Source organism: Manis pentadactyla, chromosome 4 (assembly GCF_030020395.1).
Source record: "Manis pentadactyla isolate mManPen7 chromosome 4, mManPen7.hap1, whole genome shotgun sequence".
NCBI classification, from domain to species: domain Eukaryota; kingdom Metazoa; phylum Chordata; class Mammalia; order Pholidota; family Manidae; genus Manis; species Manis pentadactyla.
This window is the reverse complement of record NC_080022.1, coordinates 89,051,785-89,070,808: the sequence shown is the minus strand read 5'-3', so window position 1 is coordinate 89,070,808 and position 19,024 is coordinate 89,051,785. Positions and strand designations below refer to the sequence as shown.

Below are 19,024 nucleotides of genomic sequence, written 5' to 3'. Positions count from 1 at the left end.
TTGAAGCTCTCTCAACTCTTCCCATGGGTACCTGCTACTTTCTCCGAGGCGGTCGTCACCTGCTCCTCGGGGCTCTTTCACTTTTGCCCTGGGTGGGCTTTCCCCCTCACTCTGGGGTTTTTTAACTTTCACTTTAGCGGTCCTCTTTTGGCCGCGAGCTAGCTCCGTCTCCCGTTCCGTTTCTGACATGCTTTCTTGGATCTCTGTCAAAGCTCTCTGTCCTGCCTTTATCACCTTTTCACATTTTTCATCTTGTAGGCAAGCTCTAATCAGTTTCCATAGTGGTCTAGTGCCTCCTCTCAAGTGTCCCTCTTCTTCTTCTCTATCAAGATCTTTCCCTAACTTGTCCCAACTCGGGATGGAGAGGGACCCTGAACAGATAAACCAGGGAGCGACGCGGTCTACCTCCTTCACAAAAGATCCTAAGACTTTGCTGGAGACCTTCAAATTTCGCTCTTTGAGCGCTGTCTGCAGCGCTGTGACTAATGATGGCGCGTTTCCCATAGTGTCTCTTTATCTACCGAGAACCATCAGTCCCTACCCTTAAAAGCGCGTCTCTCGGAACTTACCACTCCGGGTTTTCTTCAATCCTGCAGTTCTGCATCCTCTCCAGATGTCTGAAGGGTCCTCCCTGTGCCGGTGATGTTCTGGTTCCCGGGTTTCGGCACCACTTGTCGCGCGCCCCGTCCTCGCCGGCAAGAACAGCACGCAACAACAGCAGGATTCTTCTGCAGAAAGCTTTAATCTTCAGCTCTTTGTGAAACAAATGTGTCGGGCAGGACCCAGACTAAACGAAGGGGCCAGCTTATATAGCTCTCATGCTCTGTGCTGATTGGTGCTGCTATACGTGCTTCATTAGCATGGCAATTTTTAGTAGATCTGATTGGTTCTTATGCTAAGGAGTGATTAGCATGTGGTTTTGTGACGTAGGGTATTTTGCAACTGGGAAGTATGGGACATTCCAGTTGCCCCACGTTGAGCGCCACCCTCTGGGTGCGGCTGCCAACACAGAGGGAAATTATGCTCATATGTTTTTCCATGACTTTAACTTCTTAAACTTCAGAATATCATGACTTTATAAAAAATATTTGTCATTTATTTCCTTCCTTTTAAAAACATAATTCTAGGGTCCTGTTGGTTTTCCTGGAGATCCTGGTCCCCCTGGGGAACCTGGCACCACAGTAAGTATCATGAAAAATAAAGGAATTACTTTAATGGAGGTATTCCCAGTGTTTCTGTTGTTAACTAAAGAAAATTCTTGATTTCTTAAGTGGACCCCCAAAAAAGAAAAACATAAACTTCAATCACAAATACAATAAAATCCATGGAAATTCATACCTATGTTGCATGATTATTTTCATTGGTGTTAGTTTTCCAGACTGTATGGTCATACAAGCTAATTATTTGAGTAGCAGCATTACTATTATTATTTCAGATTATAGGCCCTTTGCTTTTATCTCAGTCTCTTCTGTAATGCAAGTCTTCTCTCACGCTGCTCCACATTTGTTCATGGTGAAAGAATTCACTTTGTATACTAATTACATCCTCTTCCTTTCCTTATATTAAGAGCATATTTTAAATTTGACATGGTGGAAATTGCACAAATCTTCATGGGAAGAGTGAGACACCATAATCCTTAAAAAAAAACAACTGACAGAATATGAAAATATTTTTATTTGCCCATCTGGAAATAATATATCTCAAGGCCTAAGATGGTATACCCTATGTCTTTTTGTTCTGACAAAAGTGAATTGATAGTGAGAAATACCTGGGTTCATTTTCTAATGCCCATTATAGGGTCAAGATGGTGTTGGTGGTGATAAGGGTGAAGATGGAGATCCTGGCCAGCCGGTAAGTAAGCACACTGTTTCTAGTTAATCTTTAGCCTCAGGACTTTTTAAAGGGATAATCAGCCTTTGAAAAGCATAACTGTTATCAGTTATATTTGAATTCCAGTTCGAAGTCAAACTTACATGGAGTGCTTCTTATTTGTTATGATTTATGAAATATAAGCAAAGCCTTCATGATAAAAAATATAGTCAAATCATAGTAATGATTTTGTTATACTACACCAAAGTCAATTAACTATCAGCTATTGTGTTAAATACAAATTGTATTTTTAAAATACAAATAAGATTGAAATGAAATAAGATTGAAAAGAGCCAGGTTATCAGCCTATAACATTAACTATTTCAATTACTAACATAAATGAATACAACATTGTACTCTACTTTTTATTTTTTTAATTGGGGAATGACATAGTAGGAGGCTTTGGCTGTATGTGGTTATTCAGGGAGCAGTAAAGAGGGCACTAACTTAAGTAGGAGCCAGAGACAAATAGCCCTTCCTAGTGATATTTACAGTCAAAGAGATGTAAGCTTATTTTGTGTAGATGAGACTTGCATGTCATATCCCGGCATATTACATACTCTTTGGCATAGAAATGTTAGACTTGCTCAAGAAGAAATTTAAGGGTAATAGTTTTGTGGTTTCACAAATGTATGTGATGTAAGTAGAATTATTAAGCATATGGTTTTATTAAGAAATATATTTATTGAATGCTTGTCAGATATAAAGTATCACTTTTTAAAGGAACACAGTTTTAAATAGAAGGAATTTGATTCCCTTTCTTGAAGCTATAAAGAAGTTTTCCATATATATTAACCATCTCTAACTGTAGCTCTCTAGAGGAAGTTTAGGTATCTGAAATAGGGCTGAGATTTTCCAGGAAAGACAGATGTGAGGAAATGAAGAAAGATAGTTTTAGTCCAGATTTTGTAAAATGCTGTGGGTCATAAAACAATACCCAGTTTCTTAAAAGGCACTTTTTTTTTCCCACATTTTATAGGGTCCTCCTGGCCCATCTGGTGAGGCTGGCCCCCCAGGTCCTCCTGGAAAAAGAGTAAGTTTTAAAATTCTTTTGTGAAATATCCACTCATCATCCTCTATGTGTATAAATTTCAATAATATATGTAAGTTTTAGGCAGCATATTATAATGATGCTGAAAAATGTAAGGCCTAAAGAGTAGAGTATTTCTTATATTTGTCAATGCTTAATAAAATAGAACACACTATAACTGACAGATTTAATCTGTCACATATGTCAGAGTGAAAAGTAATTTCTCACTTCTTTGTGCATAGCTCTCCGCTCTGTAAAAATGTTGTAGGCTGTTATAAAGACTTGATGGTAACCTGAACTTTAACTCATGGTGCACTGCCAGGAGAGGAGTTGTCAAACATTCAGTGCTAGCTAAAATCATCATAAAAAGCATAATGCAATATTGCTAGAATGAATGCAGAAATCAGCATGTAATGTTAGATTGCTTTGCACTAACACAGTTCTCTAATTTGTAAAAAACTAATGGCAGGATTTTAACAAAGGAATATAGTAAAATATAAATAAATAGATCTTGTTCATAATATTGGCTATAGGAGAACTTAGATTGACTTTACTGCCTGCTTCTTACTGTTTTCACAATAAAACGATCTTTGTTGGCCTGCCTCTTGGAGCACTTATATCAATATACAGTGTTTTGCTGAACCTCCTTTAGCCAGTTTTACAACATACCCATAAACAAAACATGAAGACACACATGAAAATATATTTCTTAGGCTCATTTCCCCTTCAGAAATCCAAAGGCACAGAGCAATCAGGGCCATTGTTATTTTCTAATGGTAGTTTATTTTAGGTAGACATTCATACTACATATTCTCATATACATAGTGTGAACAGGTTTTAATTTAGTCTCTCAGTGATATAAATTTCAGTCCATTTACAAACATTTCTTTTTTCTGGAAATGAACTTAGTTTATAGTAAATATCTTCTCTGAATACAATTTTATCCTCATTGACCAGGTGCCTTTTTACCCTCCTCCTCTTCCTCCCTACTCTTTCCCCTTCCTTTTTTCTTTTTCTCCATCTTCCTGTTTTTAAGTTTTAGGGGTTTTTTTTTCTGGCAGCCCCAAAGCATGGTCTTGGTAGAAAAAAAGTGTATTCCAAAACATCCACTGGGCTCTTTTTCTTAGATAGTAATTACAAAGTGTGACATGATTTTTTATTGTTGCCTATATTTGCTTGCCATCTGAATGCCCATAAAACTTTCCCCATGAGTGAGTATCTGTTCTAAAATTTCAGACCTTTAAAAGAATAATTTTATAAAATGTCTGAGAATGGATCAAAATCCTTCCCAAGGAAACATGCACTCATGGTTTTCTTTCTCCCAGCCACAAGTGAGGATACTGTTTAAAGAAGTGGATAATAAAGCAGTGAAGTCATACTGCCTGGCTTTTAATGAGCAGTATGCCATTTATGACCTTGGACAAGTTTCTTACCCTCTGTGTTTCTCAGAGAGGGCTTACTACCTAGGACTTGGCCAAATATAAGATAACTTACATGATAAATAAATAATAATATATGGTGACAAAATAACTGTTACTGTGTTAGCCCTTAGTTATGAAATAGTTATTAAAAATTTATGAGTACAAAAATTATCACTTTATAGGTATAAATTATAATGTTTTTGATACAGAGAGAAAGAAGTCATCTTTTAAAGTATGGTGGCTGCTAGAACAGGAGAAACTATATCAAAATATATTTTGGGTATTTTATTATGTAAATTGGCAGCTTTCTAGCTCCTACCATTATTTAAGGCAATTTCTCAGCAAGTGCTATCCAGTTTAATCTCCTTGTAAAATATGTGAGACAAATTGTTCATTTACAATCTTTGATGAATTCAACTAAGTACCACTTAATATTGGGATGAATTCTCTTAATATGGCGACAGAGTTATGGAATTAGTTTCTTTAGTTATGCACTGGTGGATCATGTGAATTGCTCATTTTGAAATGCATGATTTAAAATTTTTTTAAAAGTAAATAAAAGCAATTTTACTGCAGAGTATGAATGGAAACATGCAAAAAAACAAAAAGAACATTTAGGTGTGAACAAGTATTCCACATGCTCCTTTTAGAGTAACATATGACCTAAATCTTACTTAAAAATTTATAACATAAATATTAAAAAGCATATTTCAAATCGATAAGCTATATATGAAATCTAAGTATTTCAGTACAATATCAACACCATTGACATTTTGTAAACTTTCAATATTCCTATTCATATTTGCTAATTTTTAAATCTTTCTAATATAATGTAACAAATTTTCCATCATTATTATAGCAGAGACTTTAAAGAAAACATTTGTGTTGAATACTTTGGAATGCGTACTTATCAACAATTATAATTTTCATGAATAACTCAAACTTTTGAAAAGAACTCCACTCAATTCCAGAATTCAGAAACTGTCATAGAAAAGCCAGCACATATACACAGATTTAGATTATAGTCTATTCTACAAGACTATATTGTTTAGTGGAAGGCCCATGTATTTGCATTCTTTTTTTTTTTTTTGATAATTATTTTTTATTGAAGGGTAGTTGACGCACAGTATTACATTACATTAGTTTCAAGTGTACAACACAGTGATAAAACATTTATATACATAATTCTAGGTTCCAGCTATCACCCTACCAAGCTGTTACAATATCTTGACTATATTCCTTATGCTATACATTACATCCCGGTTACTTATTTATTTTACCATTGGAAGTCGGTCCTTTTTTTTGTTTGTTTGTTTATTTGTTTGTGAGGGCATCTCTCATATTTATTGATCAAATGGTTGTTAACAACAATAAAATTCTGTATAGGGGAGTCAATGCTCAATGCACAATCATTAATCCACCCCAAGCCTAATTTTCGTCAGTGTCCAATCTTCTGAGGCATAACGAACAAGTTCTTACATGGAGAACAAATTCTTACATAATGAATAAGTTACATAGTGAACAGTACAAGGGCAGTCATCACAGAAACTTTCGGTTTTGCTCATGCGTTATGAACTATAAACAGTCAGTTCAAATATGAATACTCATTTGGTTTTTATACTTGATTTATATGTGGATACCACATTTCTCTCTTTATTATTATTATTTTTAATAAAATGCTGAAGTGGTAGGTAGATACAAGATAAAGGTAGAAAACATAGTTTAGTGTTGTAAGAGAGCAAATGTAGATGATCAGGTGTGTGCCTGTAGACTATGTGTTAATCCAAGCTAGACAAGGGCAATAAAACATCCATGTATGCAGAAGATTTCTCTCAGAACATTGGGGTGAGGTTCTAAGCCTCACCTCTGTTGATCCCCAATTTCTCACCTGATGGCCCCCCTGCGACTGTGCCTGTCTTAGGTTGTTCCTCCCTTGAGGAATCTTACCCGTCTCTGGCTAACCAGTCATCTTCCGGGGCCATACAGGGAAATGTAAAGTTGGTAAGTGAGAGAGAAGCCTTATTGTTTGAAATGTTTAGCTTTTTATTTCTTTGCATATTTATGCCCTGTAGCTTCTATGCCCAGCATTTGTCTTGAGGTATCTCTACCACTTGGAAGAATTATGATACTCGGTAAATTTGATATGGGGCACGAATTCTATTTAAGGGTTGTAATTAGGAAGGAAGAAGAAAAGCTATAGAAGTAGCAGGCGGAAGAAAACATGGGAAGATTGATTATTTCTTTGACATATCTTCTTGTAGAGTAACTTCAGCATGTATAGGTTTTAAGCTACTACTTAAATTGTGCACACACATTAACATAATAGGAGTATAGTTACATAACCAAAGCATATCTGTAATTACCAGCCATCTCCAGTGAAACCAAGAAAACCAGTTAGGCACCTTAGGCATTTGTGAAAACTTATCTATGATATGGTGGATATTGTCCAACTGAACTTGAACAGTCTGAGAGAAATCAGACAAATTAAAACAACCCATTCCTGGGGACTGTTCACATCCCTTACGTTCTTTTAACAGTAAATAGTCTGTAGTTGTAAGATTTTGGAGCGCTACAATTTGCACTTCTCCTAATTCTTGGTTGAGTTCCAACAGTATGTATTTGCATTCTTATAATTCACACCTGAGTTAGACCTCTACATTTGCTACTTAGATGATGTAGAATGTAAGAATGTTAGTCTCTGATGCTTAATTCCTTTCTCTTTATGGTAAAAATAAGGTTACATTTTTCATAGATTATAGGTAATTATATTAATATGTCATGTGATATATTTAATATGCAATATATTTAAAAAATTTTTAAAGGAAATAAAAGCAATTTTACTGTGGAGTATAAATGTTAACAGAGTACAATGTTAAGAAGAACGTAGTATCACTCAATAAATTTCAGTTTTTTGTTGTCTTGAGAATACGAAGAATAATCAACGATTATTTTCAGTCCAAAATTTAAGATTACTTTGGCATTCATAAACTGCAGGTAATTGGTAAATTTCTTCTTTAGATTTAAATGTCAGATAAATCAGAGAATAGGAAATCAAATGATACTCTTTCCTGTCAATGTTTCTACCCAGACAACTCTGGCTAGATAAAGTCTCTTGATTAAAGGGAAAATAACTCCAAGTGACATGTAAGAAGTAATACATCTGCATGTTGAGAGATTAAAATATTAAGCACCTCACTGAGTCATTCCTTGTAGCATATTTTTTTAGTATTATTAGAAAGTTCTTCAGTGGAGTTCTCCCTTTTCGATTTCTGATGAATTATTTAAAAGTCTCACAAAAACTAAGGATGTTCTAGTTCCCATTTTAAACAACAATTTATACAAATATGATAAGCTATTTTTAAGCCACTTTGTAAACAAAATTAGAAGACTTTATACCATGAATTATTAATGACATGGTTACATCCATTTTGATAGAGCAGAAAAATCAACCTTAGGTAAGCCCAAGTGAGCAATGTTACACAGATTTTCCTCTTTTAAAAGGTAGCATCATCAAATCTAACCAGAAAGTTGTTTAATACAGTGCTTTAAATTTTGTGTCCTAGATTAGGTTTATATAAATTGACAAAATTAATTGGCTTTATCTGTTTTATGCAATAATCTATTTTCTTCAGATTAAAATGTATATTTAGGGTATGAAAGATTACTGAAGTGTCCACAATCTTATTATTAAAACTATCTCTTTTGATTTAACTCTTGCAAAAAATGCTTGCATTTTAAAAAATTACAACCAACCAAACCAATTAATTTAGTCAAGATTTTATCTATTTTAGCCTAAGAAAATAGATGGCTTAGCTGAAAAAAATAGAAATCCACATTTTTTACTTACGTCTTTCTCAGGGTATTAACTAGTACTCTTCATAGCTTACTATCAGCACAAAGTAGTCCCAAATGCTACTGCACTGGAATCAAACAGATTTCAAATCCGTATTTTGCTACCTAGAAATATGACTTGGAATTGTGTAAGTCCGGGGAGAGGAAATCCTGCAGCAAAATACCTCTAAAAACCGAAATCAGTCAAAGGGAGAAATAAAGTTTAAAACCCGTTTATTGCTTACAAACTGCAGTCCAAGGCTGTCTTTCTCCTGTGCTCCAGAATAAGCAAGCAAGCAAGCAGGCAAGCCAGCCCCACCCTTTAAACTCTCAGGTTCAGACACACCTTCGGTTGCCCAGGTAATTACCATTGATATAGAGATGAACTTCTCTCCACCCCTAAGGATATGCAAATGCACTAACGCCAGCTGAGATATTCTGGAAATGTTACAATTTTACCCACAGCCACCCCTCCAGAAATCTCACCTTATAATCAAATTGTTCCCCTTCTTCCACAATGGTCCCTGGGCAAGAAAACTGGATCAATGTGACCAGACTAATGACATAACAATAGCAACAGCATAAAATCATGACAATTCTCAAGCTGGAGGATTCAGCGAGGTTCAAAAACTTAGGCACGGTAAGTCCATAGCGCATCCATTCCATAGGCAGGCAGTAGCCGAGGGTTCAGAGCAATCATCATGCGGCAGCTGCAGCCAGGGAGCACATTCAGGCCACAAGGACTGTAGGAGAGAACAACCTTAAGGGCGATAAGATACATGTTTTAATGACACCAGCATAGGCAAATCTTGTCCATCAGATAAGATACATGCAAGAGAGTAATCTTGTGATAAAACAATGGCAGGAATGGGATCTCGTCGTGGTCTAGTATAGAAGACTTTCACCTTGATCCCTGTGGGAGTTACAAATGGGTCAATATATAGGGCTGCGGGAAGTACATGCACTGGCCATAAAGATAAAACAAAACTTCCCCGCAATACCTCCTGAACGTTTTGGGTACACTACCATGACCTTTGGGGGCCATTCAGCTGTTACTCCAGGAATACACATGAGGCCAGCTTCCAGGCCTTTCCCCAAGGTGCCAGGAGGGCCAGCCATTGCTGGTCCATGTGTCAAAATGTCCAGGGCCAGGTCCATTCAACAGTGCCTCTGTGGTTTAACACAGTTGGGGCTGGCAGCAGGATGTTGCTCTGCTGGCCATATCCTGGCTTCAATAACTCTTCTTTGGTTTGAATGTACAGTTGTATAGAAGAGGCAGCAAGGTGTGTGAGTGTATCCACAGGGCTCAAAGCTCCTTTAATGGCTTCTCATTCAAAAGCCACAGCACTGTCCATAGGGGAACTGACCAACCCATAGACTATTGGTGTCCAACTTCAGGACAGATTTCAACAAACCGTTGTACCTCTATATCATGCTGCCCCAGTAGGATTATATGGTACATGAAATTTCCACTTTATTCCTAATTGCTGCACCCATTCTTATAATGCATGTCCAGTAAAGTGGGTGCCTTGATCACTCTCAATCACTGTGGCTGGCCATAGGCTGCAAAGAGATGCTCTAAGCCCCTCTTCATGGTTTGCTGATCAGCATGATGTGTAGGAAAAACAGCCAACAGACCAGAAGCCATGTCCACACAAGTCATGGCATACCGATATCCTCCTATTATAGGTAGAGGCCCAATTTAGTCTATCTGCCACCTGATAAGTAGTACTGGCCCCCCTACTATTGTCCCATGTTGCTGTGGGACTCAGTGTAAGTCCCTCTTAGAGCACACATGGCACTCCTTCCGGGCTCTGCTGACTTCTTCAAAGGTCAATAACAAGCCCCACCTACAGGCTACAGTCCATATTGTCTTTTGCCCCATGTGCAACAAACACTGATATAGCCATTGGGCCACATCAGAGGCAAGCTTTCCTTTTAGCCAGTGCACCTGGGACAAGGTGTCTGCTTCATCATTCCCTGGGGATGCCAAAGGCAAATGGCCAATCACATGATATACAGTAACTGTCTTAGTCTAATCAGAGGCCCATAGGTCTTGCCACAACTCTTGCCCCCAAAGAAACCAGTGACCAACCATCCAGGTGGCATAAATCATGTCAGTAGCCACAGGGTCAAGCCCCGATAAACTGCCCAGGTGTCAGTGCAGACAACTATAAGGGAGGGCTCTTGGGTGATCATGAGCCATACTGCCTGCACCTCAGCCCATTGACTGCTCTTCCCCTCTCCATCCTCCATCCATATTGTCTCAGTCTTAGGATGGAAAGCCACAGCCCTCCACTTCAAGGACAGCCCATGACTGAAGCCATCTGTGCACCAAGCACCTTCAGGTATAGGGGCTTTTCCCTCCTGATAAGGAGTCTCAGCTACTAAGGGCTGAAAAGCAAGTTCTTCCTGCTTTCCACTGGTGTAGGTCACTGGCCCCAATAAGTGTTGGAGTTCTCCACTTAAGGGGCCAGTAGAGAGGGCACTGTGCTGCTGTAAATATGCACCCCATTTGGCCAGTGTAGGTGTCTGTGCCATGCCACTCCGTGGCGTTTGGGTCCAGTCTCACACCCACCCCACAATGGGATAGGTGGTTATTACCTTGGTCAGAGCTGTTCCAGCAATGGACTCTGTAGCCAGCAAGGCATGCTACACAGCAGCCAGTTGCTTATCAAGGTGTACCAGACCTCTGCTCCTTTCCATAGCTGTGACCAGAATCCAATGTGTTGACATGTCCTTTCAAGTCGCTGCCATAGAACCCATCCATAACCATGTTTGGTTACATGAACATCTAGCTCACAGGACCTTGATGAGTCCATTATGTTCAAGGCCTGTACAGTCTTGACTGCTACTTGGCAGCAGTAAAAGCAGCTGCACATGTCTTGTCCCAGTCCCACCTGATGCCCTTTCGTACAAATTTGTGTAAGGGGTAAGGGCTTCAGAATTTGTGCCAAGTGTGAGATAAACACTCTCCAGTAGCCCAAAAGACCCAAAAATTCTTATAATACTGCCACAGTGGTAGGAATGGGGAAAGCCTGGACCTTGTCTATGACTACTTCAGGAACTACCGAACCAGACAACACCCAAGAATTTCACAGACAAACCAGGTCCCTGAACCTTGGTGCTATTCACAGCCCATCCTTTCTCCTATAGATGTTGCAACAGTCTAGGAACTGCCCCTTCTAAATCTGCAAGAAGATCAGATGTGAGCATGGTATCATCAATGTAGTGATACAACAGCACTGTTTGCAGTTTCCTCCATGTGGCCAAGTCCTGGGCTACAAGTCCATGGGCTACAAGTCCATGACAAATGGTGGGACTGTGGAGGTATCCCTGTGGAAGGACAGTGAATGTCCACTGCCGGCCTTCCCACATGAAGGCAAACTGTTCCTGGCTTTCCTGTGCTATGTCAATAGAGCGAAAGCATTAGCAAGGTCTACTACATAATGATACATTCCCAGTTCATGGCTGAGAGTGTCTAGAATGTCTGCTATAGAGGGGACAGCAGCATGCAAAGGGGTTGTGACTTTATTCAATTCCCTGTACTCTACAGTCATATGCCAGGAGCCGTCTGGCTTTCTCACTGGCCACACTGGGGAATTAAAAGGCTATGAGTGGGCTTTATGATGCCCACCCTCTCCAACTCCTGTAGAGTTTCTCCAATTTCCTTGTGCTCCCCAGGCAATTTATACTACTTAACATTTGTCACCCACCGAGATGCAGGCAGAGCTACAGGTGGGTGCTTAGCATGTCCCCTCAGAAGTGCTTTTACCACACTCTGAACTCACCTGCTGTGTTCTGTAACCACAGGCCTGTAGAATATCTACCCACAAAACATATTCAGGGATGGGAGAAATGTACATGGTATACTCATTTAGGGGTAAACATGCTATCCCCAATGAAATTTGGGCTTTCTTCACTCTAATTGCCTTACCCCTATAGCCATCTATCATAGCAGGGGTCCCAGGAAAATGCTCAGGGTTGCAATGAATCAAAGGACACTCAGCTCCTGTGTCCACCAGTGCCAGGACACATTGTACATTCAGAGGGGACCAATGAATTGCTAATTCTACATATGGCCTCTGGTCCCCACCATGTCCCTGAAGGTGGGGACTTTGACCCCCGCCTCAGTCAAATTGCAATGTCCAATCATCCTTCTGTGAGGGTGAGGGTGAGGGCGAATCCTGAGTACTGTCTCCCATGAAGTTTTGAAGGGACACAGGCCAGGCATGAGGCCTTGACTCTGCTTTCCATGTCCTGGACCTCAGCGGCTAGAATTGCTGCTCTGGCTTTAATTGGTGCCACAGTTCTAACAATATTCTATTAGGCTGCCCATCGAGGTTTTCTTTCACTACCCAGGCCTTTATCAAATCAACCCAAATCTGGGTCCTTGAGACCTTCACGGGGCCTTTTGCACTTCTCCTTTCTCCGTACTTCCCTCTGTACCCTTATTGTTTCAACCTCCCCCAGATCTGCTAAAGTACGAGTAGCCTCCCTTATGGGTTACCCTAGGTGGGGGGCAAGAGTATTTACTAGGGACCCAAAGAGAGATATGGGAGCTGTATGCAGCACCAGGTTTCTCATTCCTATAGTGAACAACTCCTCATCAGGGCCCTGGGGATCCATATTATAGATGATGTTTTTTCATACCCAATTCCTGCAGTACCTGTTGGAGCTCTGCAACACATTATCCAACTACTGGAAAAATATCGTAAATCACCCTGATTAGGCCAAACTATCCTGATGGAAGCTGTCAGCCATCCCAGGAGTGTCTGATTCCCTGAGGCATGATAGGCATTTTGCAACTGCTGCAGGAGGGAAGGGTGAGTTGTCAGGGAAGCTATTCAACTCATCTCAGTACCTGACACAACAGTGTTTTCTGCTCCCATATCCCAGAGACATAAAAGCCACGTAGGCAGAGATACCGATGGCCTCTGCCTATACCGGACACTCATGTCCACCAGCTCATCCTGGGTATAGGGGCAGAGCACGGAGTGCTCCACAACCTGGGGAGGGGGCTGCTCCTCCCCGTGAGGAGCCTGCTGTTGTTTCATTTTTGTTTTCTTAATTACAGCTGGGTGGGCCTTTAAAACAGGAAAAGATAGTGCCTCCGTGGATGGCCTGGGTAGTAGATCTGCCAATGGCCCCGCCTCCTCCTCTTCTCCCTTGGGCTCCTCCACCAATGGCTCCTCCTCCACCATTTCTGGGGCTAAAGACACTACTCTTTCCTGCCCCTCCTCCACGGTCTCCTGCAAGGCGACTTTTCCTGCTGTCTCCCCCCTCGCCACTGCTAAGGAATCTTCTAGGAGCGTCATCTGCCTTTTCAATAACTGTCTCTCTTCTTTAACAGCATCCCATAGGTTATCGCCTGGCTCCTCCAAGTGATGCTGAAGTGCATCTCTCTCCCGCCTAAGTCCCTCTCTCTTCTTGTTAACCCTCTCAATAACCCTCTTTCTCCTGTATAACATTTTCCACTATCTCAATGAAAAGAGACCTTACAACACCAATCACTACACGGCCCGCTAAGGTCTCTAAGCAGTCTTCCAACTCATGGAGGGCTAATTCTGCAGCTTTTGGTGTTTCCACCCTTCCCAGTTCTGGGGAAGGCCCCACCCCTCTAGGAGGTACTTTACCCTACACCAATTCCCCACTAGGGGTTCCCAAGTTGGAAGCCTCACAGCTAGGGGGATAGTAACAGGTGAAGTGGCACCCTCTGCCGCTTCATCCACTGTAGCTTCCCCATCATCCACAGGAGCAGCCCTTCCAAAGGTTGCACCCATTATGACAGATTTCGGGTTCAGAAGCACCCTGCCATCTAAGCCAGATGTAAATCTGAGAGGAAATCCTGCAGTAAAATAGCTCTAAAAAACGAAATTAGTCAAAGGGAGAAATAAAGTTTAAAATCCATTTATTGCTTACAAACTGCAGTCCAAGGCTGTCTTTCTCCTCTGCTCCAGAATAAGCAAGCAAGAAAGCAGGCAAGCCAGCCCCTCCCTTTAAACTCTCAGGTTCAGACACACCCTCGGTTGCCCAGGTAATTACCCATTGATATGGAGATGAACTTCTCTCCACCCCTGAGGATATGCAAATGCACTAACGCCAGCTGAGATATTCTGGAAATGTTACAATTTTACCCACAGATTGTTTAATTTCTTTGAGCTTAGTTTTCTCATTTATAAAGTAGGCATTATAACATATATGGATTTATTAGGAATTCCAACATTGGATGCTCTTATTAAGAAATTAAATGTGGGTTTTGAATTATGCCATCATTTATAAATGAAATTAACATAGGAATATGTAAATAAATATATAGGTAAAATAAAGATTAAGACATTTTCTTCTAATTTCTGAGTTATATATTAATTGAAATGAAACTTTATTAGCTATATATTCAGAGTAACTTCATAGTAGACTTATTTTTGTTTATTGTTGAATTTTGTTTTGCCATTAGAGTTTTACAGTGATCAATACTGAATGAACTGGGTGATATGCAAAAGTCTAAAATACTATTAATTACATTTTCAAAATATGGTATGCTATGATTCTGTTGAAATTGATACAAATTTGTATTATTTATTCCTTAGTGTAAATTCATGTAACTTCATGTAATACATATTGTAAAGGAATTTCCTGGGAGAACTATTGCAAAAAAATAGAGCATTAACTTCTTGATGACTCTATACAATTTTATCAAAATTAATTTGCCAAACATCAAGGATTTAGGACTACATGGAGAAATAATAATGTAATTAAACCTAGTTAATTGAGAAGGAAGTATTTGGAAACTTGCATGTGCTGTACATTTCTGGGGTCCCTCTATATAAAGCACTGGAACCTGAGGAGATATGGTGCACAGTGAATTTTGTGAATTGAAACTGATGGGGAGAATTATGTCAGCCTTTGCATTCAGCCAGCTTAGGAATGTCTTTGACATAGAAGTCAATTTAGTATCACATTTGTGGAAACAGCGAGAACATATTCCTATGCAGTGAGTATAATATCTGATCTGTACACATATGACTTGTTTGAAAAATGAATTGTCTTGCTATCTTTAGTGCACTGAGTAATTAAAAGTAATCCTTGCATATATTTTGTGAAAATTAACATTTCTCCTATCTTTAGTGTCCCTGCCATGGAGAGAACAGAAAAGTATACCCAAAACAATTTTGCTATAACATCTTATAGCAGAAGTGGCAGTGTCTAGAAATGCATTCAAAAGTATTATCATTTTCTCCTATGAGTGAATCTCACAAATATATAATAATAAACCTTCCTAATAGAATATTGATCAGAATGTTTCGAGTGCCGGTAATACCAAGAGACATCATTCTAACAGTTATTGAACAAGTAGGAAAATTAAGTTGTCATCTGTAGTACATGTACATTCTGTCATGCATTTGTAATACTTGAGAATAAATGTATATTTCCTTAAGGCACTAGAAGATTGCACGTTTTGCATCAATAAGCCATGGAACGTTAATACTCAAGTTAACATTATAGCTGTTTGAAACATCCATGCCCTTTTATTGAAACAAATACTCTTGAGCTAAAATAATTTAAATATTATAATCTGAAAATACCCATATTAAATGGAATTTTATAAAATCTAGGTCATGTCGCCAACAGCAAGTTCACAATAAAAAGCTAAGACAGTAACTGCTATTACTAATTGATATAAATACAAAGGAAACTTTAAGCTACTGTTATATATAGTGCGTATGTGTATATTCATCCAATCCCTATGTGACTGCGCATGAATGTGAACGACCAGAGATAGTGTTAGAAGGAAACATCCCTTCTACATCATCAGAAATTAGGTTCCTAGGAAAGTCTTCTCTATGGCCAAACAAGATTAATGTATCTATTTTGTACACCTGCTTCATTTTTGTACTGTATTTGCTAATTTTTATGCTTGTCTTAGTAACTAAACTTCATTATCTCCTTAGGATTTTGCTTTTGTGTGTGTGTGTGTGTGTGTGTGTGTGTGTGTGTGTGTGTGTGTGTTCTCCATGCATAGCAAGCACATTTCTGGCACATAAGGAAGACTATTTGTGACATGAATGGAAGAACAGAAAAATCAAAGAATAACACTGTCAACTATAAATAGTAGAGAAGATTATGTTGTGTATTTTATGCAAAGCATTATTTCCAGTGCAGAGGAAAATCCCATGTAATAGTGACTGCTGATGGAGAATTAACTAGGGCCTGTTTTATGGTATCATGTTTTATGAGGCATTTTCCGATCAGAACACTCGTTACTTCGTGAAAGTGCAGCAAGGAGTTCACTAGATTAGGTCCTTGTCCTCTGTTTATACAGATATATGAGAAATAAGTGACTAAGACCAGAATTTGTCTGAGGGCATGGTTAGTTTTTTTCTAAAGGGAACTTTATATTCTCCTAGAAAAAGGGTGTTACCTGTCTTCGTCTTAATTTTTTTTAATGTGCCATCTAGAAAAACTATAAGGAATAAGTGAAAATGGAAAAAATGAAATAAAGAACAGAGTAAAGCCATTTAATATGGATTTCCAGCCTAACAGAAATATGGCATTCATTCAAAGAGGAAAGAAATCCTTTAGGGAAGGAGAAACCCCTTATTTGAATCACAGTTTTGTAGCTGTGTTGTGGCTTACTTGTGTTTAAATTCTCTAGGCTCATCAAACTTGGATTTTCTTTTCTCCCTTGCAGTAAAAGCATTGCTTTTGTTACATTTTTAAACAGTTCATGACTTGCTTTCTTAAACACTAGATATCTATAAGTCTTTGATGCTGTAAAGTTCATGTGTGTAAATGCACTCTTTTCAGGTTAAGACCCCATACCCATATGTCATTAGTTTAAGAAAAAACCTTCACAGAATAATGAAAAGCACGGTATTCAGTCAAATCTCATAATTTCCTATTCCCCAACTCTTGTCATTATGATTATTTTATTGACTTTACAAAGGTTAATATTTTAATCATCACACCAAAATAATTTATGATTCAACATTTTAACACTAGGAAATATTTGAAGTTTATGCTTCTGTACAGAAATCCTCTTGAATCAATAATATGAAATTTAAAAGATGAACTTAAGTTTTAATGCATATATTATTGTCAACACATTGCTACCACCTCCGGAGAGTCTTACAGAATTTATACATTTCTTATCTTTTGGTTGAGGCACAATGAATGCCTAATAATATATGAAGTTACAGTGATGATATTGAGAAAATAATTACTAATGATACATTCATCAACTCTCTCAAAAATAAATGAGTTCACAAAACTCTCGAGTTTGATGAAGTGCCTGTTTCTCATTTTAAATGTGGATTTGAAGGACTGTAAGAAAGACTAGTACATATTCACCATTAGAATATTAATATAGCATCCGAAAGAGAGAAAGTCATCCCCTGCCTCACCTTATTCTTACTAATTAACGAGATCTCAACTACTCTTTTCAACTTCCAACCTCAGTCTGAGTTGATTCTGGACACAGTTCATTTGGCATACTGAAGTAAACAAATGGAAAATGAGAGTCTGGGGAAAAATGAAACACAATTCCTTAGAGTTCAGTAAGTTTCCTTTTATACTTTCTCTACATACATCTGAACTTGTGCAGAAAATTTCATCCTCAGATTGAATCTTAATGTTTGTCAAATAATAATTAAATAAGTTAGTGGAAATAATATTTTATAATAACATTTTAACTTTTATGTGTCTTATTAGTGTAGAGTTCATTATGAATATGTATGGTGTAGTTCTGTAGCCAAAAGCAATCATTATGGTGGACTATCAAACCAAGTGCGTTGCTTGTATTGATTTAAAAGGTATCTATGAAATGCCATAAGGGAAAACATCAAAGACCCAGTGTAATTAATAGGAACAAAATATAGGTATAATGGGGATGATAATGTTTTTTTCCTAGCTTCAAATATTATTGTTTTCTTTGTTACTTTGAATATGACATGCTATGCAAATGATTCTTCACTACATCATTTTGTTACAAGGGTTAGAAATGTCAAGCTTTATATATCACAGATGTAATGTAAGAAGGAAAACCGAATATCAGACTTCAAGATCAGATTATAAGATCATATTATGTGATATATTTTTAGCCAACTTTAAATATTCCAGTTAAAACAAATAGTTTTAAACGTGGAAATAGTTTTAAATGTGGAACTTATATTTTTCAGATACTATGAACAGCACATATGGAAAAAGTAATTTGTTGACATGGTGTCTACAAACATACTTTTTAAATTTATTTTGTTTGACCCAACTTTTAGGTTGCCAATATGGTGAAAGGTATAGGTGAAATGCTTCAATGTAGAATAATAACACCTAATAATTTTAGTAAGATAATAACTAAGCTAATATTTGCAGTGTTTGTTTATTTCCCTGTTAAATACAATTTACATTTACCAACTCATTTAATTTTCATCACAACTCCAGGATATAGCTGCTATTATCATCCACATTTTGCAGAGAAACAAACTGAAGCACTGACAGAGTGTATAACTTGCCAAAGATCACGAAGCTGGTTAGTGGCAGAGCCAGGATTTGAAGCCATGCAGTATGAGTCACAGTTTTAAACACCAGATTCCATACCTGTTTTGATACTGGAACACTGGAAAGATCTCACAATGCTTTTACAAGCATTACATGATTTAAATTTAACAATTCTAAAACAAGAGAATTCTACTGATGACATTTATGAAATAAACTAAAATTCAGACATATGAATAATTTGTTAAGAGTCACACAGTTAATTTTAAAAAACAAACTAAAGAGAATTAGGTAAACAGATACCTTACAAAGACAGAAAACTAGACATTATTTATGTGCATTGCATAGTTCCAGAAAATGAAAGTACAATATCTTTTGACCA

The 19,024-nt window shown here is 38.1% G+C and overlaps 1 protein-coding gene across 2 annotated transcripts in view; it reads left to right on the top strand.

Annotated features, from left to right (window-relative positions):
* COL11A1 (collagen type XI alpha 1 chain) overlaps positions 1-19,024 on the top strand; it is a 225,566-nt gene that overhangs the window by 185,747 nt on the left and 20,795 nt on the right. For both annotated transcript variants that reach the window (XM_036879053.2, XM_036879052.2), the window contains exons 52-54: positions 1,128-1,181; positions 1,798-1,851; positions 2,849-2,902. In XM_036879053.2, coding sequence (XP_036734948.2) covers positions 1,128-1,181; positions 1,798-1,851; positions 2,849-2,902 — 162 coding nt within the window. The remainder of the gene's footprint in view (positions 1-1,127; positions 1,182-1,797; positions 1,852-2,848; positions 2,903-19,024) is intronic.